Source organism: Falco biarmicus, chromosome 9 (assembly GCF_023638135.1).
Source record: "Falco biarmicus isolate bFalBia1 chromosome 9, bFalBia1.pri, whole genome shotgun sequence".
In the NCBI taxonomy this organism is placed as follows: Eukaryota; Metazoa; Chordata; class Aves; order Falconiformes; family Falconidae; genus Falco; species Falco biarmicus.
This window is the reverse complement of record NC_079296.1, coordinates 8,084,245-8,112,213: the sequence shown is the minus strand read 5'-3', so window position 1 is coordinate 8,112,213 and position 27,969 is coordinate 8,084,245. Positions and strand designations below refer to the sequence as shown.

At 64.5% G+C, this 27,969-nt stretch overlaps 3 protein-coding genes across 3 annotated transcripts in view; 2 read left to right on the top strand and 1 right to left on the bottom strand.

Moving 5' to 3' along the window:
- The first annotated feature begins 1,250 nt into the window (after positions 1 to 1,250).
- Positions 1,251 to 6,743, top strand: LOC130155587 (POU domain, class 5, transcription factor 3-like). Its single transcript, XM_056353021.1, is given in 6 exon segments — positions 1,251 to 1,580; positions 1,582 to 1,761; positions 3,636 to 3,747; positions 4,140 to 4,270; positions 5,642 to 5,806; positions 6,062 to 6,743. Coding segments are annotated over 6 exon segments (1,155 nt in total). The 5' UTR covers positions 1,251 to 1,265; the 3' UTR covers positions 6,314 to 6,743.
- A 2,934-nt stretch (positions 6,744 to 9,677) lies between these two features.
- FUT7 (fucosyltransferase 7) lies at positions 9,678 to 12,785 on the bottom strand. Its single transcript, XM_056352870.1, is given in 6 exon segments — positions 9,678 to 10,486; positions 10,489 to 10,716; positions 10,719 to 10,839; positions 10,841 to 10,917; positions 10,920 to 11,057; positions 12,648 to 12,785. Coding segments are annotated over 6 exon segments (1,104 nt in total). The 5' UTR covers positions 12,673 to 12,785; the 3' UTR covers positions 9,678 to 9,971.
- Positions 12,786 to 17,737: 4,952 nt separating this feature from the next.
- ABCA2 (ATP binding cassette subfamily A member 2) overlaps positions 17,738 to 27,969 on the top strand; it is a 34,432-nt gene continuing 24,200 nt past the window's right edge. The window contains 4 exon segments of the mRNA XM_056352355.1: positions 17,738 to 17,987; positions 24,472 to 24,495; positions 24,497 to 24,566; positions 26,944 to 27,055. Of these exon segments, the coding sequence (XP_056208330.1) occupies positions 17,922 to 17,987; positions 24,472 to 24,495; positions 24,497 to 24,566; positions 26,944 to 27,055 (272 nt within the window). The 5' untranslated portion in view covers positions 17,738 to 17,921.

Here is a 27,969-nt window from a genome sequence, read left to right as displayed (position 1 = left end):
AGCAGCCCCATCCGCATTGTGCATGCCAGGCCCTGGGTGCCAGCTCTCTCCAGAGCCAAAGTGCTTCACACCAGCACCAAACTCCTTCCCCCAGTGCCACCAGCAGCCCCATCCCACTGCCGCGGGGCAGACTCCTCCAGCCTATCTCTTCGGCATATCTCCAGTGCCAGACAGCAGCAGGGCTCCCGGTAATCCGGGTTAATAAACAGGGAGCGGTGCTGGCAGCGGGATCGCTCCTCGCTCGGCTTCAACCGGGGTCAGGGGCTGCCTGCAACTGGGAGCCAGCATCGGGCAGGCGGATCCCGGCGGGACTGGGGAAGCTCCCGATGGCGAGGCGGGAGGGAGGAAGGGGGAAATGCCCCGACAGTGCCATTGTGAAGGCCAGCGCGAGGGGAAAGCCCTTAAGACAGAAAATACCCAGCGCGCTCCATTGTGGCGCAGATGGGCCTGATAGCCTGGGCTGCAATTAGCCGCCGGCGGCCCGCCCGGGGCTCCGGGGCCCCCTGCCCGCCCCGGCTCCGGCAGGGACACGCTTCCCCGGGGCACGGCCCCCCCTTGCTGGGCGAGGGACACACACCGTGCGGGAGCCGAGGAGCCCCAGCGTTGTCCCTGAAGCGCTTTGCAAGGCACCCCGGGGAGCCGTCGGGCTCTGCCGCAGGGACCGCGCATCTCGGAGGGGCGAGGAGAGATGGCCAAGCCCTCGCCCACCCTCCGGCCGCACGACGACACCGCCGTCCCCGGGGTCAAGTCCCCCGTCCTGCGGACCCGGGCCGGCGGCCGTCCCCGCCCGCACACCCAGCTCCCGCTGCCCGTGCCCCGAAGCACTGCCGCTGCCCTGCCCGTGCCCCGGTGCTGCAACACTGGGGGTTCTCAGGCGGGGGACCCCCGGGGTTGGGGCTGCCATAACATTTAGCGACGTGGTCCCCCCCCGACGTGCGGGGGGCTCTGCCCTTCGCCTCACACGGGCTAAGGGGAGCACAGGGCGGCGGAACCCCTGCCCTCCCCCCGCGGCCCGTGGGGAAGGGTGCAGGCGTCCGCAGCCCACCGCCCCTCGCACCTTCCCCCCCCGCCCCCCCCGGGGGGATCAAGTTCACGCCCGACCCACCGGTGCGGGGCCAATGGGGCAGGGGCCCATTTCCATACGGCCCGGCCCGGCCCCGCCGCCCTCAGAGGCCCCGGCGGCGCCGCAGCAGGGAGGCAGCGGCCGGCGGGCGGCCGGGCCGAGCCCCGCAGCCCCCGCATGGAGCGCTAGGGCCGCGGGCAGCATGTTCAGCCCGGACGGGGGGCTGCCGGCCGCCCCTTTCGGCCTCCTGCCCGACGCCGGGCCGCCCTTTCCCCGCGGCGGCTTCGACGGGGCGGCCGCCCAGCCGCTCTTCTTCCCGTTCGCCGCCGAGCCCGAGGCCAGCCGCGACCCGCCGCCGGCCCGCGCCTGGCTGCCCCCGCCCGCCGGGCCACCCGCCAAGGCGGAGGCGCGCCCGGCCCGGCCCTGCCGCCAGCCCTCGCCCGAGCCCCGCGCCGCGGCCTGCTGCGGCCCGGCCTGGCCCGCCCCGCCTTGGGCCGGGCCCGCGCCCCCCCGGCGCCGCCAACGCCGCCCTGCCCGGCCCGCCCTTCCCCGGCCCCGCCGGCGGCGCCTTCCCCGGCGCCCAGCTCTGCCCCGCCGCCCTGCAGCCGGGCTCCGGCGGCCTCGCCGCGCTGGGCAGTAGCGGCAGCTCCAGCGGCGCCGCCAGCGAGGGCGGCCACTCCAGCGACAGCGGCGACGAGGTGAGACCCGACGGGACGGGCTGCCCTGCCCCGCTGCCCGCCGCCCGGCAGACGGGGTGCCCCGGGCCGCCCCGACTCCAGGTACCGCGCTGCCCTCCGCGCCCCGGGACGGAGCCCGGGCGGGCCGCCCCGTCGGGGCCGGGCGCTGCTTGGCCGCTGGCGGCCCGGGCAGAGGCGAGCGCGGAGCCCGCCGCGCTGTCCTGCCTGGCCGCTCCGTCGGGTGCCTGCGGGAGGAGCCCCAGCGTGGCCCGATGTGTCCCAGCGCTGGGGCTTGTCCCGGCTGGGTCAGGCGCTCCGCGGGGGGAGGCTGCTTTGGGGTGGGAAAAGGTGGTTTAGTAAACTGTGGGGCGGCTTATGCTTGTGCGAACCGTCCCTTGTACATGATGCTTCACGGACGTCGCGCACACGCGGGGCCGTCCCCTGCGCACGACGCTGAAGCCCAGCTCCGGCGGGATGCTGGGGGTCGCACAGCGCGGCCTCCCCGGGCCCTGCCCCGCGGCTGCCCGGCCCCCGGCCGCTCCCCCCGGGTCTCCGCGGGCACCGACGGCTGCCGGGGCGCGGGCAGGGCCAGCCTGGAGGCCGTCGGAGTGGGATGTGAGGGCTTGCGGGGCGGTCGCAGCGCGAGTTATCAGCATGGCTGGCGGTTGGGATTCGGGTTTAGCTTTCATATTTTTACATTTTAGTGTAATACGAACCCGTCCCTCGCAGGCAAGCGCGCCTCGGGGGTAGCGGCAGATGATGCCGGGGGTGGGCGCGGAGCCCCGGCGAGCTGCGGCCGGGGGTGGTGGTTGGGTTTGTGCGGAGCCGCTGCCCACTGCGTGCCGCGGGTGGTCAGGGGCTCCCACGCGTGCCACGATGGGAGCGTGGAGAGGGATGCATGTCCCCCGGGGAGCCCCCTGCCGCGCTGGAGGGCGGGGGGGTTCCAGAAATGACTTCCTGGCCAAGGGAGGGTGAGGATTGTCCCGTTGCAGGGCTGCTCCGGGCTCCTGGCTCCCGGTGTACGCTAGGAATGAAATGGACAAGACTTGGTGGCAGGGAGGGACATGTGTAAAATCCGAAATTTGCGCTGCAAATGTAGAAATCGGGTGAAAGTTTTCAAAATGCCCCCGCAGCAGCTGAAGGCTGCGCTGCAGGGAGGAAGGGAAGCATCTGGGTAAGCAGCTTTCCAGACGGAAAGAGCCTGGTTGTAGCAAAGAGGTGTTTGAATCCCACTCGAGTCATGGGTGCTTTCCTCTGAGCCACGTCACCGGCCCTGGGTGCAGGTGGGAGAGGGGCTGCGCCGTGCCCCAGAGCCGTGGGGCGGTGGGTGCCTGCGCCCCGGGATGGCTGAGCCCGTGGGGACATGTGGTGGGAAGTGTGGGAGTGGAGCGATGCTGGGAGCCATCAGCAAATGTGCTCATCGGTGCTGCCTCTGGTCAACCCACGAGGGTGTGAGCTGGGGGCAGAGGGGACATTCCAGGGCATGTTAAGGCAGCGCGGGAGCTCTGGGTGCTCCTGGGACCTGCTTTCTGTCCTGTGCCACCCTGGGCCTCAGCCAGCATGGTGGGAGCTGGATGGTGTGCATAGTCGAGGGGGGCGGGTGGGCTGTCCAGGGAGTCCTGCGTGGGGCAGGGTGGGGTGGAGGTTTTGGGGTCCCTGAGCCGAGAGACTTTTTTGTTAAGGGGTTGGGGAAAGCCCTTCTGCCACCCAGCTCATTGCCCCCACGACCCCATCGCCCAGAGGTGGCAGTGGCTGGTGGGTATTTGCCCTGCCAGAGGCTCAGCCGACCCCACTCCTGTCCCCATCCCACGCTGACCCCACCGCGCTGACAGACCCTGCTCTTGGTAGCCCCCGGGTGCAAGTTGTCTCCCTCAGTTTATCTCTGCCCCTGCCAGGATGCGCCAACCTCGGAAGAGCTGGAGCAGTTTGCCAAGGACCTCAAACACAAGCGCATCATGCTGGGCTTCACCCAGGCTGACGTGGGGCTGGCTCTGGGGACCCTCTACGGTAAGGGTCGTCACCTCCCCCCTACCCCCGGGGAGAAGGGAGAGGCATGGGAGGGGGGTGGGGCACCTGGGCAATGGAGAATTTCTGCTCTTTAATGACCAGCAAAGGAGGCGCTGAGCACCAGCCCCAGGGCTCCTGGGCTTTCCAGCCGGAGCCCTGTTAAGTGCTCCTCAAGCTGGAAAGTTTTAATAACAAGGAACAGGTTTAAAATAGCTGCTTATTGAAGAGTGTTTCAAAATCCCTGCCGAAGCAGCAGGGAGAATGCCTTTCCTGGACTCCCATCCCCAGGGACCAGGGGGTGCTGGAGAGGGGACCCTGGGGGGCTGCTGAAGGAGGGAGATGCCTCGGTGTGGGGGCAGGAGCAGTGTGTGATGCTCTGCCTGTCCACGCAGGGAAGATGTTCAGCCAGACAACCATCTGCCGCTTCGAAGCGCTCCAGCTCAGCTTCAAGAACATGTGCAAGCTGAAGCCGCTGCTGCAGCGTTGGCTCAACGAGGCGGAGAACACGGACAACATGCAAGAGGTATGGGGCTGGGGGTCAGGGGTACCTGTGGTGGTTTGACCCTGGCTGGATGCCAGGTGCCCACCATAGCTGCTCTATCGCCCCCCTCCCTCCCTCAACCGGACAGGGGAGAGAAAATGGAACAAAAGGCTCATGGATCAGGATAAGGACTGGGAGATCACTCAGCAATTGTCATCACGGGCAAAACAGACTCCACTTGGGGAAATTAGTTTCAGACTCCGCTTGGGAAAATAAGTTTATTACCATTCAAATCGGAAAAACACCTTCCCCCCACCTATCCCTTCTTCCCAGGCTCAACTTAATTCCTGTTTTCTCTGCCTCCTCCCCCCAGGCAGCGCAGAGGATAGGGAATGAAGGTTACAGTCAGTTCATCACGTGTCGTTTTGCTGCTCCTTCCTCCTCACACTCTTCCCCTGCTCTAGAGTGGGTCTCTGCAGGGTCCCAAGCCCTGCCAGCAAACCTGCTCTAGCTAGGGCTCCTCTCCCCACGGGGTCCTCCCCAGGCTGCGGGTGGGGATCTGCTCCCCGGTGGGCTCCATGGGCTTCCCTGGAATCTCTGCTCCAGCACCTGAAGCCCCTCCTGCCACTGACCTTGGTGTTTGCAGGGTTGTTGCTCTCACAGTCTCACTCCTCTCTCCGGCTGGTGCAGAGTTGTTGTTTATTTCTTCCCTTCTTAATACGCTATCCCAGAGGCGCTGCCACTGCTGCTGATTAGCTTGGCCTTGGCTGGCGGCGGGTTTGTCTTGAAGCCACCTGGCGTTGGCTCCATCAGACATGGGAGAAGTTCTGGCATCTCACAGAAGCCACCCCTGTAGCACCCCCCCTCTACCAAAACATTGCCAGGCAAACCCACTACAGCACTGCACACCAGCGAGCCCTCAAGCTGCAGCTTCTCACTTTCTTTTACACATTTTTTGGTAGAGAAATGGGGAACAGCAGGCGTCTTGTGCCATAGCAGCATCTCACTGCCATAGCTTTAGTCTGGCTGGATGGGGGAACCCACTGGGTGTCACCTTCTGCGAGGCTGGGGGAAGGAGCCCAGATCCCCCCGCAGACACCTTGTGATATCTGTGGCAGCTCCTGTCTCAGAGCAGCCAGGCCCTGCTGGGATCTGAGATAAGCTGGAGATGCAGCTTGCTGCTCCCTGGGGAGCCTGGGAGGATGCAGGAAGACATGTCCACTCCCCCCGCACCAGCTGCAGGCAGTGCTGGGACACTGGGAATGGCCCCAGTTACAGTGGGATGATGCTCAGTGGGCAGTCACCGGGACGAAGCCAGTCTCCATCCCTCCCAAATGTCTCCAGCCAGCCACATGTGTCCCCAGAGCCTGGTGGGGACATGACCCAGCCCTGTGACCTCTCTTTTGTTTCCAGATGTGCAATGCGGAGCAAGTGTTGGCCCAAGCCCGGAAGCGAAAACGCAGGACCAGCATCGAGACCAACGTGAAGGGGACCCTGGAGAGCTTCTTCCGCAAGTGTGTGAAGCCCAGTCCCCAGGAGATCTCCCAGATCGCCGAGGACCTCAACCTGGACAAAGACGTAGGTTGGGAGGGTTTGGAGGGTGGGTGCCCAAACAGCCATGGTTCCTGAGCACCTGCTTCAGGCCAGTTTGATACTGGAAGCTGTGGGAGAGTGGCTGAGGCTGGTAGCCACCATCAGCCTGTCCCAAGTCCAGCCCCAGGAGGAGCTGTGGTGGGGAGGGGGCTTTGGAGATGGCACCAGCAGAAGGGCCTCCTTGTCACTCACACAGTGCCTGGGCTTACCCTCCTCACCCTTCCCCATCTCCCCTCACAGGTGGTCCGGGTCTGGTTCTGCAACCGGCGTCAGAAAGGCAAACGGCTGCTGCTGCCCTTCGGCAACGAGGCGGAGGGGGTGATGTATGACATGAACCAGTCTCTGGTGCCCACCGGCCTGCCCATCCCGGTGACGTCCCAGGGCTACAGCCTGGCTCCCTCCCCTCCCGTCTACATGCCGCCCTTCCACAAAGCTGAGATGTTCCCTCAAGCGCTGCAGCCTGGGCTCTCCATGAGCAACAGCGGCCACTGAACCGGGGGCTGTCGGGGCAGGTGACGGTGCCACCCCCGGCACTGTGGCTGGGCTGGCTCTGGGGGCAGCTTCCCCCCTACCCCTTCGCCCTGAGAAGGCACAGGCACAGCCCTGCTCCCGCTTCTGGGCTGCCTTCGAGCTTTTGGGGCACGAGGGGCAGGGGAAGAGCTGGGAGCCTGGCATGGGGATGTGCCTGCTCTCTGGGGTTGCTCCCAGCCCTTCCCAGTAATGTGAGTTTACCGGTCCCAGCAGCATCTGCCCCCCTCTGACCTCTCCTGGGGGGCGGCTGCCCCTGCCCCACTGCACCCCACTGAAGCCACACGTGCCCAGGGCACTGAGCAGAGCCACCTGCTCCTGGCCCCAGCCCAGCCGAGCTGCTCTCCTGCAAGACCCAGAAAATATGTTTTAGATTTTTTTTTTTTTTGTGGGAAGGTTGGGGGGTGGGTTTGTTATCTTTTAATGGGTTTTGGTTGTAGTTTTTAAAAAGCAAAAATCTTTGTAGTGATTACTAGTTTCCCAGGTGCCTCCTCCCTGTCCTGTAGGGTGGGGCTGGGGTGCTGTGCCCAGGGCCGGGGTCCGCGGCGGCTCTGCCCACCCTCCTGGGCAGCTGGGGCAAGCCAAGGGCCGGAGTGGGGGGCTGGGGATGAGCTCTCGCAGCTCCAGCCGCCCTGTGGCACACGAGAGCTTCACCCGTCCATGGGCAGGCTGGTGGGGCTTGTGGGGGGGTGGGGGTCATCCCTGGCCCTGTGCCCAGTGCCACCTCTGGTCCCCCATGCCCTCTCCACTCTTCAGCTGTTGTCCTGCTGCCCAGGGACCATCTTTCCCCAGGGGGTTCCCAGCCCAGGGGGGCTGGCACTGTCCTGTCCATGCTGCTAGCACCCCCGTGCCTTTGAGCCTGCTGTAGTTGATGATTTTTTTTTTTCCTTAATCATATTCCCTCTGGCAATGAAATAAATCTCAGTTCTTTGGGGTATGAGAGCGAGTTAATCCTTTCCTTGACTCCCTTGCATCCCTGCTCCTGTACAGTGCCAGGCAGCCCGGCGGCACAGGTTTGGCTGCAAGTGGGGGCACGGTGGGGCTGGACCAGTGCACCCAAATAGGGTGGACGTGCAGCCCAGCCCACCACCAGGAGTGGTGGCAGCTTGGCCCTGGAGGGACACCAGCTTGTCAGGGCTGTGCCCCCCCAAAGCAGAGGTGGTCAAGAGTTGGGATGGTGGTGGTGTGGCACATTTAATCTGATTTGAGCTGTTTTGCCATAGCTGCTTTTGGGAAGGGTGGAAGTCGGCAGGTGCTGTGGACAGGGAAGGACCAGGCAGGGATGTAGAGGAAGCTGCAGAGCTCCCAGCCCTGGGTGTGGGTAGGGGAGAGGTATGGGAAGCCTGGGCTGTCCTTGTGGTGGGGTTGCCACTGTGACACTGGTAGGTGAGGGATGCTCGTCTGCGTGGTCCAGCCATGGCAGCCTCGTGGTGGCCATGCCCAGGCAGGCAGGTCCAGTGGGCACTGGGGACTGAGCTGGTGGGGACTGGGGGATGACGCCTTGCTTTTCACTACCATGGTCTCTGCAGCTAGACTCTGCCCCAGAGGGTTTTTTCCCCTGAGCAGGAGCAACATGACCAAGCCAGCAGGGAAACTTGTGCAAAGCACCTTTTTCAGCTCAGCTGCCAGTAAATGATGGGTTTGCTCTCTGGGGCCGGCCTGCAACCCTGCAGGCAGCAGCTTGTGGGGCACCTCAGGACCCTGCAAAGGGCTGGGCTGTGCACCAGGCTGAGTGCAACCCTGTAGGGCAGGATTGCCTTGGCTTGTCCTGTGCCCCCGCTTGCTCCCCAGTGCCTGGGTGCCCAGGGCCATGTCCCTGTCTGCCCGCAGGGTGGGAGCACAGGCAGGCACGGCATCCACTAGAAAATCCCCCCCCTGCTGCTGCTGCCCTTTGCTGCCTGGTGCTTTGGGGGTGTGTGTGTGTGAGTTGGGGGTGGGTGGGGGGTGAGTTGGGGGTGCTGGAGGCTGGCAGTTGCCAGGGTTGGTAGCAGAAAGCCTGGGAAGGGTGTCACCTCCCCAAGGTTTGTTTCTTGCCACACTTCCACAATCTCATCTGCTCCAGTGAAAGGTAAGCCAGGCAGGGCCCCTGGCCCCCCACAAGACCCCTAAGTCCTGCTGCCCCAGTACCCTGCCCGTGGGCACTCTGAGCCCCTCCTGCTCTGTTTTCAGTTGACCCAGAAGACAAAACAAAATGGAAATAGGAAGCCACAGAAATCAGAAGAGTGCGGTGTACCTGTCAAACTGCAAACCCAGCAAGGGCTGTGCCAGGCTGGGTGAGCGGCGGCTGGGGACACCAGCACCAGCCTGGAGCAGGAATGTCCCCTCTGCTGAGGGGCTGTCACGGCGTGCCTGGAACCTGCTGCATCCCGGGCACAGGGAGCAGGTCCTGGTGGGCACCCAACAGCTTGTGGGGTGGCAGGGGTGGGGTTGAGTGACTTGGGGGCTGCAATGAAGGAAATCGGGGGAAACTTGTGAAAAAAACCGAGTTGTTTATATCGAGGGGGGTTGATGGCACCGAGCTGAGGGGCACATGGTGAGGAGCAAGGCAACAGATAGAGTAGCCATGTCACCCAGCCACAACATTGCCACCGATCCCAGATGGGTGCTTCCCCTGGGGGTGCTTGGGCATTGCCACCCATGGTGCAGGGTGTGCGTGGTGCAGGGTGTGTGCTGTGCAAGGTGCCCACAGTGCAATGTGCATGTGGCACGGGCCAGCGCTGCAGGGTGCTGGTAGTGCAGATGGCTGGAGCGCATGGTGCAGGGGCTCGGCAGCGCCAGGGGCGCACAGAGCAGGCTGCGGGTGCCACAGGGTGCCCATGGGACTGGCTTTGCTCTGGGCTTGCTGCAAGGGTCTGAATGCCACCATCTCGCTGGCTTCCTGCTGCAGCAGGGCAGGGATGCTGGCAGGGGAGCAACAAACCACAGCATCCCTCTCTGACTCAGACTGGTACTGAGCGTGCTGAGATTGCTTTCGAGAGCATCCGGTGTCCTGCCAGTCCTCCCAGCATGGTGACACCCATGGCCTCGAAAAGCAGGGGGGTGGTGGGGGGAGGAGGTGTGTGCTTGCTGGGCTGTGCCAGGAAGTGGTGGGGCTGTGCTCTTTGTCCCTGGTTGTGGGGTGCTGGGCACCCCACAGGCTGTCCCAAGCTTGACTTGTCCACCCCAGCCAGAAATGTCCGTGGGGCCTCTGCCACCAGGGATTTGCCACCCAGCAGGTGTTGGGGGGGGGGGGGGGGGGCATGAAGCAATCACAGGGGAAGGTTGGGGAGCCCTGGAACCCCTGCGAGCCCCCTGCCCTTCCCAGCCCCCATGCCACAGGCAGACCCTCTGCAGCACTGTGTCATTTATTTCCAAAGCACCCTCTTGTCCTGCCAGCACCCTGGCGAGGTAGGTCAGTGTTGGGTAGGGGCAGAGGGGTTAGTCCCGTTTTGCAAGAAATTAAGTCACACAGAGTTGCTCAAGGTCCCAGTGTAGCAACAGCCAGGTTGGGAGGAGAGGTTGGGGTTCTCACATCCCTCCCTGCCCCACGTCCTGGTGTGTAGGAGGGTTCCCCATGCTCCCCCACTCCTCCATCCCCTACCCAGATATGTCCCTGACGGTCCCAGCACACACCAGCCCTGTGCTAGGTGTTGAACCAGCTCTCCAGGTTGGGATAGACACGGCCATGGGGCAGGCTGGGGTAGGCAGTGCAGATGGTGCAGATCCGCTCCCTCCAGTCAGCGTAGAGCTTCACTCTGTACCTCTTCTGCCAGGCAAAGAACTGCCGGTAGCGGCTGGAGTTCATGGTCTTCAGGAAAGTGGCCAGCTCTTCCAGGGAGCCAAAGTCATCGATGTGAATGAAGGAGTCCGCAGGAATGAACTGCTCGTAGTTGGCCCGGGGAGGTCCCAACACAACGGGCACAGTGCCAGCCATCAGCGAGTTCCTCCATAGCTTCTCGGTGATGTAGTCTTGGTGGATGGAGTTCTCGAAGGCCAGGTAGAACTTGGACTTGGATGTGGTTGGCAAGAGGCAGTCCTTGCAAAGTGGCTTGTTGTTTGCTTTCCCGTATATGTTCACATGGAGGTACCTGGAGAGGTTTTTGTAGACTTCAGCTCTTTTCTGAGTCCTGTGGTAGTTGCTGATAACCCAAGACACCAGTTGGTCTTCATGGGGATGTTCATGGTGGCTGACTGGCTGGGCACAAGCTTGCCATAGGGAATGAAGATGTCCGAGTCCCGTCTGTAGGTCATCACCCAGTTGAAGGTCTGGTTCCATCCCGCTAGAGCTTTAGTGTTGGAAGGGGACTCCAGGGAGACCCACACCCAGTTCTGCCCCGGTGGCTTCTCCTTGGGCAGCCTGTCCCTGCCGGGCTGGAGCCTGGTGTGGGGAACACCACCACGTCCGCCCGGCCCAGGAGCCGTCGCTCCATGGTGAGCCAGCAGCCTGCAATGCTGTACAGCTCATGGCAAATGTCCCTGCTGATGTTGGGGACCTGCTTTGAGGGCCATTCCCCACACCAGGACCACCAGTGGCTCAGCGGGCTTAGGGGCTTTTCTGGAGACCTCGGAGGCACTGAGGAAGCACCTCAATTCCAGAGGGTGGATATAAACACCGCAGTGGTGACCACCACCTTCATGCTGGGCCAGCCCCAGAGCAGCTGTGGCAGTGGTGGTGCCCGGGGCATGCTGCTGGGCTGGCTGTCACCTTCTTGGGTGACAGAACTGACACCTGGGAGAGAGGAGAGGCCACCAAGCACCATTAGCTCAGCTTGCCAGGGACAGGGGGTGGTGGGGAGGCTGTGGGGATGGAAGGGCTGGAGAAAGGGCTTCTCCACAAAACCTGGGCCCCCAGCATCACCCCTGGGCCCCTCTCCTGGCTCCTGCCTCCCCCCACCTCTGGGGTCCCCCATGCACCCTGATGTCACTCCACAGTGGCTTTTGTATCACCCTCCTGGGGTCCCTGGGGTCCCCATCTCTAGGGCAAACAGGGATGCTGCCAAAGGGAGGTACAGAGCCGGTGGACAGCAGCCACCTGTCCCCCCCTGTCCCAACTGCCTGGCACTACTCCCCGTTACATACACCAGGGACATAGTCCCTGGTACTTGCTGTGTGCCTCAGTTTCCCCACCTGACAAACAGCCACCGTCCCACTCCACCCTTCTTGCTTTGCCCAGAGCAGGTCAAGCATGAAATGCAGCCAGCCTTGCTGCAGCCAGGTTCAGCAGAAAGGTGTCTGCGGGGTTGCAGGATGGGGTCACGCACCAAAGGGTGAGGGTGAACACCCCAGGTCCCACCTGAATAACCCCACAGCAAGGCCCCAGCTGTGGACCGGAGCATCCCTGGGAGTGACTGGGAAGTCTGAAAAACCTGCTCGAGGCCAGACTGGAGTGTCCTGCCCAAGCAGTGCCCCCTCACCCCAGCATCCTCCTGCAGCGACGGCAGGGCTCTTCCAGAACTGGGGTGCTCTCCCCAGCCACCACGGGCGCAGGGAGCCCCAGCAGGCTGGGAGCTTGCAGCCTCAGTGCCCCAAACATTTTATTTTCAGGGTGTCACAGATGGCCAGTGCCCCGCAGGCAGGGCAGGGAGAACAGTGTGGGTAGGGAGCCATTCGGGGCTGCTGCTGGTGGGGCTCAGCCCACAGGCACAGGGGAACCCTGGCCACAAGATGCTCACCCAGCCACGGTGCCCGTCTGCCTGCGCTGGCGGTGCTGTGCTTAACCAGCAGTGGTGATGGCAATGGAAAGCAGTGGTGGGGGTGGCGAGGGGGATGCTTGGCTGGGCTGAGGACCAGCCGCCAGCTTGAGCCCACCCAGGAGGGCCAGTCCCAGGTGCAGGGCTCATCACCTGTGGCCCACCCGTGGTGTTCAGCACCAAGGTGGTTTCCCTTTAGAGGTAACCTCTGAAAACACGCTGGCTGCTTGAGTCTTGCTGCCAGCCAAGGCTGTGCCAGTTCCTCCACAATTTTGGAGCCTCCTGGAAAGTGGTACCCTCCTTTCCCACCCCAGCCACTGCAGCTTTGCTGTGAAAAATCCCTTCCCTGCCTTGGCCCGCTCTGTCTGTCCTGCTGAAATACATGAGCTAAGATTAGGCTCCGGAAAAACCTGGCATCTGAAGCAGGGGGGGGTGAGAAAGCTTTGCTGGCTCCCTGCACCGCACACCGGTGCTTCGGACCCCCTGCCTGCTGGTCCCCAGCAGTGGGGATGCTGCTCCCGTTTTGAGGATGCTTTGGTGGGGGACACCCCGCTCCAGCAGTGCCAGGAGCCAACCCATTTCTCAGCCCCTCTCCCCGCAGCAGGCAGTGGTGCTGAGCCCAGACTTACCAGGGAAGGGCCGGTGCGGCGGCATGTGAGGTGCCTGCGTGTGTCTGCCCAGGCAGCTGCCGGCACTGGGCTGGGGCACTCGAGGGCTTCCTCTTTTCTGCGGTTTTGCCTCGTCCCAGCCCTACAGTGGGTCCTTCCTGCTGCGCACAGCAGCTGGCACAGCCCGCTCCCAGCACTTCCCCCGTGCCACACGGGCAGCGATGGCTGGGTGTGTGCCCCGGGGACAAGAGCGTGCCCGTGACCGGGTGGGTGCCTCATGGCCTGGATGGGTGCCCCACAGCTGGGGGGGTGCCCTCTGGCTGAGTGGGCACCCCACAGCTGGGGGGTTGCCTTGTGGCTCACACATGTCCCACAGCTGAGAGGGTGCCCCGTGGCTGGGTGCATGCCCCATAGCAAGGTGGATGTCCTATGGCTGGGTGGGTGTTACATAGCTGGGTGGGTGCTACATGGCTGAGCACACAGCCTGTCGATGTGTGGGTGTTTCGTGGCTGGGCTGGTGCCCTCTGGCCAGGTGCATGCCCCATGCCAGCGTGGGATGCTGTTGCCCAGTGCCTGCCCCATGGCAGGTGCTGCCCCATGGCCTTGGCACAGCCAGGAAAGGTTCCTGATGCAGGTGCCGCTCACAACTCTGCCTGCGCATCCTGCCCCATCTCCCTGTGCTTCCCCTGCCAACCTCCAGCCAGGCTGTGACTCCTTGGAGAAGGTACATGTGGCCCCACATGGGAATTCAGTTCCCCAAAGGGGTTTCCCAGGTGCCAATTTTGAAATTGAGGCCAAATTATTGCTCCTTTCCACCAAGCGTCTCTCCCATCCCAGCTGCCAGCCAGAGCCCCGATGCCATGGCTGCGGTTTCCCAAGGTACCCATCCCTGGTTTGAGGTTTGTGGGATGGTCCCATGTCCCTGCTGTGCACCAGGGCTCTCCAGCACTCCCCATGGTGTAGAAGGGTCCCCCTCCCAAGCCAGCAGGCGTGGGGTCCGTGTCCACACCGGCCACCTTCCCCAGCTGGGCTCCTGCCCTCATGGCAGAGGGGTGCCAGGGGACAGGGAGGAGGCACAGGGTGGCACAGGGGAGGGGCAGTGAATACAGACCACTGAGCCCTGCCACCTCACCCTGTCCTTGGGCACCCAGCCCTGCAGGGCAGGATGGAGGCAGGGTCTTGAGCCCCAGCGGGCTGCTCTGCCCACACACTCCTGCTGCCTGCCAGAGCCATGGCTGTGCAGGGGGTAGAGCTGCCTGTGGGGCTGGGCTGAGCCCATGGGGCAGCTCTGCTAGCTGGCAGCTTTCTGCCAAAGCACACCCCACAAACACTCTTTTGCTGACATCATTAATATATTGATGATGATGATGATGATTATTGTTGGGTCCAGCTGTGCCCTCCTGGCGCATGCAGCTTGCTCTGAAATCACCCAGGAGCAGCTGAACAGCGAGATGCTCATATTTGGCTCAGGCTGGAACCAGGCGCTTCCTTGGTGTTTGCTGCCACCCATGGCAGAGCTGGTGGGGATGGAGGGGGGGGCTCAGGCCCAGAGCCTCTGCCTGCCACTGCCACTGGCACCACCTGTGCCCACAGCCGGGCCATGGCTGATCCCATCCCGGCGCGTGCTGGGAAGGAGCCGGTGCCTTGCCTGGGTGCACGTGCTGGGGGGTTCAATGCTGCCTGCGCTGAGACGGGTGCAGGCAGGGCCCTGCCTTCAGCCTCACCAAGGTGCCTCCTGTCTGCCACCCGCAGCCTGACTGAAAACAGGATACCAGCCTCGCTGGCTCCCACTGATTCATCTTGAAACCATCAGCTAAAGTCGCACCAGCAGCTCCTCGGTGCTGCCAGGCCCCAGGCACCTGCCCTGGCCGGGATGTTTTCTGCCAAAAGGGGAAGCGGGCGAGTGCATACCTTGGGAGCACCTGCATGGAGAGCTGCCTCCTGCACCCTAGCTCTGGACCTGCCCCTGTCCCACTATTGCCACACACTTGGCTGTTTTCTTTCCTGGCATTGCTGTCTGAGCACCAAGTCTCCCCAAAAGCCCTGGCAGGGGAAAAGAAATGGGGAAACTGAGGCAGAGGCAGGTGGGGGGGGGGGCCCCGAGGCATGCAGCACTGTCCCTAGAGCTGGCAAGGGCATGCCCTGGCACACGCAGAGCTGGCGGTGGGGCCCCAAACTGTTCCCTGGGCGTCCTCGGGCTGCTCAAGCACCCCTGGGGTCTGCACTCCCTGCTGCACCCTTGCTCCCGCTGCCTGCCCGGCTCCTGGGAGCAAGGATGGCCACAGTGCTGGTGGCAGGGCGCGGGGCCAGGCAGCGGCTGGGCACAGCGCTTTGGCACGGTGCCGGGGTGTAGCAGGGCTCTGCGGTTTCAGTGCCGCCCTGGGAGCCCTCAAAGGCCAACTGCAGCTCAGAGGCTGGGTGTTTTTTTCCTCCCCAGCCATGTCCCCTGTTTCCTGTTATCTTTTCTCACCCCCTTGCTGCATTTCTTCCCCTGCGTGACTGAGAGCCCAGATACCGGGCACCGCACAGCCCACGGGGCGCTCTTCCCAGCACAGCTTGCCCCCAACCCTGCCGGCTGCAGGCAGCGCTCCGTGCCTGGCTGAAGCTGCCAGTATCATCCCTGCCCCTGTCCCCTTCTCCCCTAGGGAGACATGGGACAGGTTTGTTCCCCTCCGTTGGAGGACAGCACTGGGGACAGCACTGGCCACAAGGTTTCCATGGGGAATGCAGGATAGGTGGTGGAGCAGGAGGGAGCTTTTCCCCAGCAATCGCAGTTGTCAGCCCCAAGTGCTGCCCCAGGACACCCCAGCAGCAGGGACGATGCCCTGTGGAGTACTTCCAGCCAGTGGGTCCAGACACCTTGACCCCTGTGGCCCAGGGACGAAGCAGCACAGTGGCGGAGGCTGGAGCTGCCTAATTGCTCTGAGCCAGCCTGGGACCCAGGGCAGCCCTGCTCTGGGTGGGCTGGGCAGAAGCCCCCAGCACCCAGGGCCAGACTGTGGCCACCATGGGGTGACACCTGACCTCACCAGCACAGAACAGGGAGTTTTGCTTGGGTGGCTGCTGCCATCTGCAGATGACCCCACACAGCTAGAGGAGCTTGGCCACCCTGCAAGGAAGTCCCGAGAGGTGCTCAGGGTTCAGGGAGGAGATGGGCCACCAGTTCCCTGGGGCTTCAGGGTCCCAGATCCACGGAGGAGATGGGCCGCTGGGTCCTGGGGGCTGTGCTGCCCCATGGCACTCTGCTGGGTCTGTCTCTTGCTGGTACCTCGTGAGGCTTCATGGTCAGGCCGAGCAGAAGAACAGTGAAGCTCAGCAGAACCCACCCAGGGGCGGCAGGAGGAAGGAGACCCAGGTGGGGGGTTTGAGCCCCGCATCACCCGCAGTCCCACCCACGAGACTCTCTGCGGTGCCCCCAGGCTGGGGACCCACTGTGCTGCAGAGCAGGGGTTTTGCGGTGTTCTAGGTGTGGGCTGGGGACAACCTACATGCAATCCCTTGAGAGGAGCCAAGGGTGCACGCATCCCTCCCTCCCCCAGGGACCAAGTAACCACCACTGCTGGAGCAAGGTTCGGGGCTGGACAGCCGGGCTGAACCCCCACAGCCCCGCTTACCTCGACACCAGATCTCCCCAGTATTTCCAAGCTGGGGAAAACACCAGCAAACCTCAGGGTCATCCCGGGTGCAGCAGCTCCCAAGTTACTCATGCCAGCAAGTGCAGGTGGAAAGGCACCGAGCCAGTCCCGGCCACCCTCTGCCTGGCTCCTCTTGATGCCAGGAGCTCTGCTGCCCGCTCACCTGCCCGTCACCCCGCAGCCCCTCCAGAACAGCCTCCCCAAGGCACCGAGCGGGGCCCACGTGGTGCCTCTCCACCACCGCATCCCCTGGGCATCCCTTGTCCTCCCTCACCTCAACACAACGTTTCGCCCAGAAGTTTTGTGAATAATGGCACTTTGTGGCAGGACAAGGGGAGCTTTTGTTAGGGCGCTGGCAGCTGTCACCGAGCCTGCCCGAAACACAGTCACCCTTAGCAACACCACTTGGGGCTGGGGCAGCCGAGTGGTTACTCACAGCTTGAGTGGTTACTCACAGCTCAGCCTGCCGGCTGCACTTGGCCCTGAAAACAGCACAGAGACAGAGATGGTTAAAGATAGTGCAGGAGAGAGGGGGGCAGCGGGAGGGGGGGACAGATGTGAAATGGAGAGGCCCAGGGGAAGGGAGGGAGGGAGAGAAGATGGATGGATGGAGGGATGGAAGGAAGGACGGATGTGAACTGGCCATGTTCAGTGCTTACTGCTGTTGAGGGCATCCTTCCCAGCTTGGAGTCCCAGCTGGGCTGTGGGTACAGCTTGCTGCAGGCAGGTTGGTCCCCTCCAAGAACACATGTGGGCACCCCAACCCCACCACTTGTCTGTGGGACAGCTAGGCAGGAGCTGCGGGCAGCCGGGGCTGAGCAGGGCAACCAGCGTTGGGGGGGACAGCACGCAGACCCCCACAGCAAGCCTGATCTTGGGGGGGGGAACGACAGAGGGGCTCAGCAAGGGGTGACCCCCGCTGTACCTCCAGCTCATAGAGGTGCAGGGGCAGCTCCAGGCAAGGGGCCCGCGTGTTTCCCAGCCCCAGCACCCCCCCGGGGCAGGACCCTCCCGGGGCAGCCCCTCCCTGGGGAGACTCGGGTGCCACAGCGGCCACCGCTGCGCCGGGGGGCTCCGTGCCTCGGTTTCCCGGGAGAAGCGGCACCCACCAGCGAGTGCCCGCCTGGCAGTGAGCCCGCGGGGGTCCGGCACAGCTGCCGGGCTGCAGGGGCGCCCCGAGACCCTGAAGGGGGCGGGGGCCGGGCCGGGCCGAGCCAGGCCGAGCTGTGCCATGCCGATCCAGGCCGTGCCGTGCAGCGCCGAGCCGAGCTGTGCCGTGCCAAGCCGAGCCAAGCCAAGCCAGGCCAGGCCGTGCTGTGTCGTGTTGTGCCGAGCCGAGCCGAGGCAGGCCAAGCCGTGCCGTGCCGTGCCGAGCCGAACGGGAAGTGCAGCCGTGCCCGGCGGTGCCTTTAAGGGGCGGTGGCAGGCGGGCGGGCCCCGGGCGGGGGGGTGGTGCTGCGCAAGGCCGGGCCGAGCCGAGCCGGGCCAGGCGCGGCGGGGCCGGGCAGGGGCTGCAGCCGGAGGCCGGGGGCGCTCCCTCCCAGCCTGCTGCGGACAAAGGCGGTGGCGGTGGCGGCGGCCCGGTGGGCTATGGCGGTGGGCGGCGGGTGATCTGCGGTGCCGAGCGGGGGCGGCCCCTGCGGCGGGGCCCGGCCCGGCCATGGGGTTCCTGCACCAGCTCCATCTCCTGCTCTGGAAGAATGTGACGCTGAAGCGGCGCAGCCCGGTGAGCGCGGGGGCGGCGGTCCCGGCGGGGGTCCCGGCGGGCTTCCCCCCCACCCCCTTCCCCTCCGCAGCCTCGGGCAGCGAGGCCGCCGAGCAGGGGAGGCTCGGCGGGGCGGGGGGGGGGGGGCCCGGGGTGCAGGAGGGGCGCGCAGCCAGTTGTGTGTCGTCCCCCCCGCCGGGGGTCGGGGTTCTTCGCTGCGCGCCCCCGTTGCCGGTGCGGTATCTGCTCGCGGGGGGCTGCAGGGGGCGCGGGTACTGTCCGTGCGTGAGCCCCGGGGCGGCGAGGAGCGCCCGGCCACCGGCACGTCGGGCCCCCTCAGCCCTGGCGTGCCCCCACCCCCCCCCACCCCCCACCCCCCGCGGTCGTGGGGCAGCAACAGTTGGGTCTCCCCTGCCCCGCTCCCACCCCGTGCCCGTGGGGCCGCTGCAGGAGGCCGGGGCCGGGGGCTGGATGCCACCTCCCACCCGGCCCCTCCGCACTGTGCAGCATCTCCCTCCCCGGCACGGCCCCCTCTCGTGTCCCCAGTACCCGGGCACCTGCCAGCCCTGTCCCTGGTCCCCAGAGCTGCCCCAGCGGGGGGGCGAGCTCTCCCCCAGCCCTCGGTATCTGCAGGCTATAAATAGGTTTCCAAATCATATGTGGGTCAGAGCTGCCTCTCCCCCGTGGGCTGGAGAGGGGCCGCTCCCACGTTCGGAGCTGGGGGCTCCCGGGGGGCTGCTCCCCCTCCCGCGGGTGGCAGGGGGGGCAGGACGGTGTCTTCCCTGCCGGGGTCGCCGGTCCCGTGTCACTCAGCGTCACCCAGCCCCGGCCTGGCCTGCCTGGCAGCTCCTGTGCAGGGCTGCCCTGCGGGGGGGGGGCAGGCGGGACCCCCGGGAGGGACCCGCGGCCCGGCGGGACCCCGGGCAGCGGCGCAGGCAGGGGGATGGGTGCGCTGGGTGCCGAGGGAGCCAGTTATTTTTAGAGGGTGGGGGAGGGTAGCGAACTGCTGCTCCCGAGCTGGCAATCCTGGCTCCTCTTCCCCCTCCCAAATATCCTGCAGGCCTGATCCTGCTTGCTTTCCCTCGCCAGCATCGCGCCGCCCCCCCCACCTCGTCCGGCTGGCCGGAGCACCAGCCTGGGCTGGGGGTGGGCAGGGGAGGGTGTGGGCTGGGTGGGCAAAGGCCTGCCCTTTGCAGGCAGGTGCCCGCTACATGGGTAGCCCCTGTGCCCCCAAAACGGGCCAGGGGAATGATGCTCTTCGGCTGAGTCATCTCTGCTCCCTACCCTGAGCAGAGCTGCACATCCATGGCAAAAGACTGTCCGGCACTGGTGAGCCAGGGACCCCTGCCCGTGAGGATGAGCTGTGCCCTAGCATCTGCAGCTGGCCCCAACCTGGCCCTCATGGCCGGTGGGCTTCCAGGCTGGGGGTGTGCATGGTTTTTGAGGACCTGTCTCTGCCTGAGCATCCCCAGCCCCACAGGCAGCATGGGGGTGCAGCATCGGAAGCTGCAGCCATAGGAGGAGGATGAGGAGCCCATGCCTGGTCCCCCCCATGTGCAGGGACTGTCACTGGAGTGCCCTGCTTGCTTGCAGGCAGGGTGGCAGGGGAAGGACCAGTGCCTCCTCACCTACCCAGTGATGCTGCATGTGGATGGGGCCTGCAGGGGACCAGCCCCATGCCCAGGTGAGAGCTGCCCCGGGTGCCACAGGTGCTCGTGGATGCATTTGGCACAGCCCCCGAGGCAGGTTGTGCCCGGGGGTGATGTGTGTGCCCATGTGTGTCATCAGCTTCCTTGTGCTCCTGCTGCATACAAGTCACCTCGCACTCTGCATCTGCGCAGGGGGCATCATCCTGCCCGCTCCTGAGGGTGCGCCACCCTCTCCCAGCAGCCTGAGAGCAGAGCTGCTGTTGCTGGCCGGGGCAGAGTCAGGCCCCGTGCCAGATCCCAGCCTCATCAGCCCGTATCTTGCTCTTCATCGGGGTTCCCGCGGCACAGGTCTGCTCTGGTCTCATCCAGAGCTGGATGTTTCACCAAGCAAAACCAGATCCGTTTTGCAGTGGGCTGGTCCTGCCGCAGCAGGCAGAGGCTGGGGGGACTGGAATAGAGGGAGTGGGGTAGGCATGAGACCCCTCCCTGCTGGGGGTTCACCCCAGAGGGGTCAGAATTGGGGGTTGCTGGGCTTCTCCCAGGTCCCACGCAGTGAGCCTGGTGTGTGCCCTGTCCTTGCCCTGCCAGCAGCTGCCCGCTGGCACAGCGCTGTGCTGCCTGGGCATGGGTGCATTGCCACAGTGCGCTTCCCTCCCAGCAGCGTGCAGAATGTGGCCCCAGTGCTGTGGGGTGGGGAGCAGGCAGCTCACCTTTGGCTGAGGATGCTGGGCTGGGATATAAGAGATGGGGCCAGTCCCCCTGCGCTGCCTCTGAAAGCTGGTGGCCCTGGGGGGGGGTCCCCGCTGCCCCTGGCACCAGGGGCTGTTTGGGGAGCAGCATTGCAGCGAGGTGCAGCAGTGGTTTTGGGACAGACTTTGTCCGCAGGCGCTTGGTGAGGACTTGGCTGGTCTGCTTGAGGATGCAGCGGTGGTGGGTACAGGGAGGCTGTGCGACCTGCTGGCCTTTGAGAGAGGTGTGCTCCTGACCCACGGTGCCATGTGTCACCCGCTCCTGTAACCGTCTTGGTCACCAGACAAGCTCACCTGCAGCCTGGTGCGGGTGATGCTGGGCACTGTCCTGTGATGCCTCTCTAAGGTCTTGCACCCAGCCCATGAGAGTGTTGGACTTTGCCCGGTGTGGCTGAGCTGTTCGTGGGGCTGCTCTGGATTTGGCTGTGATTTTATTCTTCCCGGGGCAGAAATTCAGGCAGGAACCCTGGGATGATGGAGGTTTGAGCAGAGCAGCATCAGCAGCCCTCGGTGGAGGGAATGGGGAGTCCCTTGGGGTGCAGATGGCAACCCCGGGTGGTGCAGGCTGTGCCATTGCCTGTGTCACCTTGGCTCTGCCGGGATGTGGGTTGAGCTCAGCTGTGTGTATCTTAAGGGATGGGCTCCTTGATGACTCTTGTTAGCCGATTTATACCGATGTCCGATGTAGAATTAATAGGTGATCTCTCAGAAGTTATTGCGGGCACAGTTCAGGGTGTTCAGCCGCCTTCTCTGGGCTCTCTGTGCCACACGTGTGGGACAGGATGGTGCTGCAGCAGGAGCTGCTGGTCCTGAAGTGCTGGTGATGAAGTGTGCTGCCGGGTTTTGTTTGACCCTGGGAAATGTTGGTGGTTCAGGGCTCTTCTGGAGGACCAGGGAGCAGGAGTTGAGGCTCCCAGTGGTGCTTCAGCGTCGCAGTGTGTTGGTGGGGTTCCCATGGTGGGGGCCCTGGGGTGGGTGGGAGGGTGCGCTTGGGGCAGGGGAGAGCTGGGCAGCGGTGTGGCTGCTTTGCCCTGTGCAGGATCTGTGCCTTCAGCTTCTTGGCCAAGAGCTGGGAAGCTCCCACCACACCAAGGAGTTATCTACCCCTTTCTCCCTGGCTGGTGGGAGTGGAGCTGGGGGGGCATCTTGATGCATCCAAAATAAGAAAGGCTGAAATTTGGGGTGCTGGTGGGGTTCTGCTGCAGCATCCCTGGTGGACAGGGCACTCTGTGGAGATGGTGCTGGCTCCTGCAGCAGGAATCGATCGGGTGCTGCTCCGGCTCAGGGTGCTCTTTGCCCCCTCGCTGCCTGCAGCCGGTGTGGGGGAGGGCCGGTGCAGCACCAGGCGAGGCAGCGTCTGGCAGTGTCCCTGTGAATCCTGGCTCGAAGGGTGGCAGTGGGGGCACCTGTTGCAGAGCGATTGGTGGCCTTGGTGGTCCAGAGGGTGGGTGGCCCATGAGCTGCCAGGCCTGCAGAGCTCCTGGCCAGTGGGGGGCTGCGGGGGGGCTGGCACCTTCCTCCGCACTGCAGCTGCCCAGCACAGTCCCACCCGTGCTCAGGCTGGGCACCTTGTGCTGGTGGGAGGGTGGCCATGTCCCAGTGCCATGTGCTGGTGCAGGAGCGCTGTCAACGGCGTGTCCCCATCGGCTTAGCAAACTGGTGCTCAGCTGACACAGCACCGTGGGGCTGGCATGGGGGAGAACTCTGGCTTTCCTTGGGGTCCCAGCTCAAGGAGAGGTGCTGGCAAATCCCAGTGGGAATTTCCTCCTCTTCCTCCAGCTTCCCCAAGGCATGTCCCTGGGCTGCCATGCTGGGGCCGCTGGGCAGGGGATGAGGGGTGGGGACATGCCTCTCTGGGGGCTGGTGGCAGTGGGACAAGAGGTGACGGGCACAACTTGCACTGAGCAGAAGTGTGACCAGAGGCAGAGGGGGTGGCAGCCAGGCTTTGGCAGGGGGTCAGCAGCCCCTGGGTCTGGCCTTGGCTGTCCACATGGGTCATCGACAGGCAGGTGACCTCGGGGAGCCTGGCAGGTGCTCAGCTGGCGCGACCCCAGGGGGCTGAGGTTCCCTTGGGACAGCATCCCTTCCCCCCTGCTGCATGCTGGTGCCTCTGTCCCACTACAGCTGTGGGGCAGCCCTGGCCTCCCCCACACCTGGGAAGCCCCCTCAGGGGCAGTCCTGGGGACCAGAGGGGCAGGCTGGTGAGCCCCGCTCTGCTGCCACGTCTGTCCATCACTGTGTCACCCTGGGTACTGGTGGCAGTGACAGCCTGCCCTGGCACTGGGGTATGTGGTGGTGCAAGGGAGGTCGGGGACAGGGGACGGAGTTGAGAAAAAGGTCAATGACCTTTTGCTTAAAAAAAAAAATAATAAAAAAAAAAATTACGACAAGCAGGTCCCTCGTGTTGCCACCAAGGACCCAGCAGCCCCAAGGGAGGCTGGTACGGCGCGGAGTGGTGGTGGATGGATGGTCCCCACAGGCGCCTGGGCACAGAGGCACGATTGTCCGCCTGGTAAACAGGCGGGGGGGGGGTGGGGGGGGGGGGGGGAGGGTGCAGGCAGGGAGTGGCAGGGTAGGCAGAGCAGTCAGGGTGTCCTTTGTCACCTCCCTCGCACAGGGACAGTGCCACCAGTGACTGTGCCTGGGACTGGTGGTGCTGGAAGGGATGGGGAACCCTTGGCACTGCTCCTTGGGGCATCTGCTGGCCCCGTTGCCTCCAGCCTTTCCCTCTGGTCTCTGCCTCCCCCAGAATCAGCACCTCTGGGAGTGGGGAGGGCAGCACGGGGGACACCCGTGGGTGCAGCCATGCCTGTCCCACAGCCTGTCACCCATGGTGCCCGCAGAGTGCTGCAGACACGTGCCGGCGTGGGTCTGGGTGCGGGATCCCTCTGCTCGCTGCCTTTTGCTGGACTGCTGTGACTTTCCCGTGTGAGGCCAGCACGGAGGTGATACGGTTGGGGACAGGAGGGCCTGATCCTGTCACCGGCTGCCAGCTGCATCCTTCCACCTGCCCTGTTAAAGCTCTCGCTTGCCACCCTGCTGGCATGGCCCTCTGGCACCTGGTCACTGTGGGTGACTGGATTGGTGCGGGAGCTCGGTGGGAGCTGCTGGCTCTGTAGTGAGCACTTTCCCAGCAGCAGAGCTGGGCCTGTCCTGCCTGTGGTGGCAGTGGGTTCCACAGTCTCAGTGACAGCCTGGGGTCTGAAGGGAGCTGAGGCTGGCTCATCTCACCCTGTGCCTCAGTTTCCCCACCTACAGTAGTTTCCCTCCACTTGGCAGTGAGGGCAATGGGGCTGTGACATGGCCGGGTACTCCCAGTGCAAACCAGCACTGGCTGTGCTGGCAGCATGCTGGGTGCCTGCTCCTGCTGGTGGCTGAAGGTGCTGATGACCATCCCCAGGGCCTCTGGGCATGGAACCCAGCCTGGGCTGCCTGTTCGATTTGGGTCAGGGATTCCTGGGGATTTGCTGTGATTTACCATATGCTGCTGGTGGAAATCCTGTGCAGCTGTAGCCTTCTAGAAGGGCACAGAGGGAGTGCCAGGCCCCACCTCTACTGCTCCACTGCCTGCACCTGGAGCTGGTGCCAGGGCCTGGCTGACTCAAACCTCACCCTGATGGTGTTGGGGTCTGCCTCTTGCCTGGCCCCACAGGTGGGATGCAGTGGTGGCACAGGTGGCAGGGGGACGTCATGCCAGGCAGCTAGTGGCTGTGAGGGCACTGCTGGGATGGGGGCCTGCAGCTCTTTGCATCCATAAGGATTTGGGGTCATCTCCTCTGGGCAGCCCCAGGCGCGGTGGCCTGTCGAGGCTGGGCTCAAGCCCCAGCACCCTGTTTGCATCACTGGCGTAGGGATCCATCCCCTCTGTGGTACCCTCTCCTGTCCTGAGGTGCCCACCGAGCAGGATGGATCAGGCAGGGACAAGAAGATCCTTGGGTGCCCAGGGACCTGCTTGCCTCTGGCTGAGCTGTGATGGTGCCACCAGCAAGACGTGGCATGGTGCTGCACTGCACCCGAGCCCTGGGGACCCCCATCCTGCTCACGTTCGTCCTTGATAGCTGGTCCTGTCACCGGATGTCATGATCCTCTGCTTTGTGTCATCCCCAGTGGGTGCTGGCCTTTGAGATCTTCCATTCCCCTGGTGCTCTTCTTCATCCTCCTGGGGCTGAGGCAGAAGAAGCCAACTATCCCTGTGAAAGAAGGTGAGTGCCAGCAGGGTGGTGCCCGGGGTACCCCCACTTGGGGTCATCCTGAGGCTCTAGGGAGCTGCTCCAGCCCCCCACGGACAGCCTGGGGGTGCGGGCCACCACAGCTGGCAGGGACCCAGAGGGGCCTTTTGGGGGACGTGGCGCTGGGCAGGGGCTGCAGCCGGGGGCTGGCAGGGCAGACACAGGGGGGCTGGAAAGCCAGGGTCAGTCCCAGCTGGGGGCGGCTCCCCTGGGGGTGGCAGCACCAACCAGCCTGTGGCTGCCATCAGCAGGGACATTTTGTTGGGGGAAGGGGGAGCTGGATGGTTCTGGGACAGCCACCATCCCCCTGAGTGCTCAAAAAGCAGCCGGGGGTGGCACTGGGAAGGGCTCCCCAGCTCCTCACCATGCTGGGATGGAAAGTGCACAGGGTGGAGCCCCGTGCCTGGCTGGGGGGTGGTGGGGCTCTGGGGCCCTTGGCAAGGTGACAAATTGATGGGACTGGAGCTGGGGACTCCTGGAGATGTGCAGCCAGAGCTGTGGGTTCTGGTGCCTGTGGGCTGTGCTGCTGGGAGGAGGTGGCGGAGTGGGACTGCCGGCTCCCCAGGACCAGCATCTGGATGTCCCGGGGGATGCCTAGCCTGGTGGGTGCCCTTGTGTGGGTGGCACGGTGGGGCCAGGGGGAGATGCTGGGGGCCGGCGGCAGTGGTGACCCAACATAAGGATCTCCAAGCCTGTGTTTCAGCACATGCCAGCGAGGGAGAGCCCAGCTGCGAGCATGGGTCCGGCTGCAGGCGGTGGCAGGCGCTGCCCTGCTTCCTGACGTGTGCTCTGTGTTGTGTGGGTTTTTTTTTTGTTTGTTTGTTTGTTTTCTTTCTTTCTTTCTTTCTTTTTTGGCTCACGTTTTCTTTTTCTTTCCCACCACCTCCCCTGCCCGCCTGCCCTCCATGCCTCTACTGCATGCGCCAGTCTGTAAGTTGGTGGGGTTGGTGGGTGCCTCCCCCCCTTCCCCTGCCTGTGCCAGCCATGTATTTTGGGGAGAAAGAGCCCAGTTTGGATCAACTCACTCTGGCCTAATCCTCTGTAACCCCGTTGTCTTCCTCCATGGCTGGTGAAGATGAGCTTGGGCAGCGCAGTGTGTCCCCTGCCTGCTCCTCCCCGGGGGCTGCCCAGCTAGGACTGGCCCATGATGGTGTCCCCACTGAGTTGGTGCTGTCCCTATTGGGTTGGCAGTGCTGGGGCCACTGGAAGTGATGCCCCTGGCCTCCTGGGCTGCAGAGGGCTCTCCTGGGGTGGACCCTACCGGGTATTGGCACCCATGTGGTGACCTGTCATCACCTAGTCTTGCCTGTGCTTCTCCTGGGCTGGTCCCCAAGGGGATGAAGATAGCTCCCACACCTGCACTGCCACCGGGTCCCTGTCCTGGTGCCTTGTAGCTGGGACAAGCCAGGTCATGGCACTACTAGGACCCTGGAGGCCAGCGAGATGCCACCCATGCGCTGGCTTTGTCACCAAAGCATGGCATGGCCGCTGCTGTCTGTCCTGCCACCCCATCAGGCTCTGGCCTGTCCCACACCGCGCCCATCCCTGCCCTGGGCTGTCCCTTGTTCCTGCCAGAAGCCCATCTTCACCAGCTCCTGCCCGTCACAGCCGTGCTAACAGCACTGACCCACTTCTAACCATGGGGCCAGCGGCTGGGGTGGCGATAGCAGGGTCCCTGCCAGCACTGCCCAGTGACAACCTCTGGTCCCCTTCCCTGCCCCGGGGAAGGACGTGGAAAGACCCTGGCAGGGGCGATGGCTCAGCGTGGGCAGAGGTGGGGGAAGGTTTGCCGTCCCCTTGCTGCTACTTATTTCTTCCATCTTCCCACCCCAACGTGTCTCCATTTCCACCCACCTCCAGCAGCCGCACGTCGGGGCAGCTGGGCAGGGGGCAGGTGGGGGGCTTGGGGAGCTGCGGGTGACAGCTCTGTTTTCCCTGTGGTATTCTTCCTCCTCCTCCTCTTCCTCTGGAGTTTCGGCGGTGCCTCTGAGGTTACTAACAAGAGAGGCCAGGGGAGGTTGGCAGCCGGTCTGGGACCAAGTAGCAGAAGTCAGGCATCTTCCTGGGGCGGGAGGGACCTGCCACCCGAGGGGAGCGGGCAAGGCCAAGAGGGCAGGAGCCAGGGTGGCAGGAGCTGCCAAGATGCCCAGGGAGCCATCAGCCAGGGATGACTTTGGTGGGAAAGCTGCAGACTTCTGTCCTGGGCTGCCAACCTCCTGCGGGGCTTGCAGGGCGCAGCGCGCGCTTCTCTGAACTGAGTGTCTGTCTCTCTGGTGGCCCCCCCCCCCCCCCCCCCCCCTCCCTGCCCGCACCTTTCCTGGCCTCTTCTGCGCTCTCTTGCTGGCTGCAGCTTTCTACACGGCGGCCCCGCTCACCTCGGCCGGGATCCTGCCCGTCATGCAGTCCCTGTGCCCTGACGGCCAGCGCGACGAGTTTGGCTTCCTGCAGTACTCCAACTCCACGTGAGTCCTTCCTTGAGTCCTTCCTTGAGTCCTCCCATCCCGCACGCTTCTCCGTCCCATCCCGCACGCTTCTCCGTCCCATCCCGCACGCTTCTCCGTCCCATCCCGCACGCTTCTCCGTCCCATCCCGCACGCTTCTCCGTCCCATCCCGCACGCTTCTCCGTCCCATCCCGCACGCTTCTCCGTCCCATCCCGCACGCTTCTCCGTCCCATCCCGCACGCTTCTCCGTCCCATCCCGCACGCTTCTCCGTCCCATCCCGCACGCTTCTCCGTCCATCCCGCACGCTTCTCCGTCCCATCCCGCACGCTTCTCCGTCCCATCCCGCACGCTTCTCCGTCCCATCCCGCACGCTTCTCCGTCCCATCCCGCACGCTTCTCCGTCCCATCCCGCACGCTTCTCCGTCCCATCCCGCACGCTTCTCCGTCCCATCCCGCACGCTTCTCCGTCCCATCCCGCACGCTTCTCCGTCCCATCCCGCACGCTTCTCCGTCCCATCCCGCACGCTTCTCCGTCCCATCCCGCACGCTTCTCCGTCCCATCCCGCACGCTTCTCCGTCCCATCCCGCACGCTTCTCCGTCCCATCCCGCACGCTTCTCCCTCCCATCCCGCACGCTTCTCCCTCCCATCCCGCACGCTTCTCCCTCCCATCCCGCACGCTTCTCCCTCCCATCCCGCACGCTCCGTGCCGGCACTGCCCCGCTGGGGACGAGGCGTAAGCCTGTGTGCCCCAAAGTGCTCGGGTGCAGAGTGCTGTGTCCCCGGGCTGCAGGAGATATCTTGACCCGTTCCCCTGTGGGCTCCCTGGTGCTGGGAGGAGGACAGAGGTGGCCCCTGGGGACACCTCGAGGCTCTGGGGCTTTCCTCTGCGCCCCAGTACCGTGGATTTGATGCCCTTGCCAGGGCAGCTCC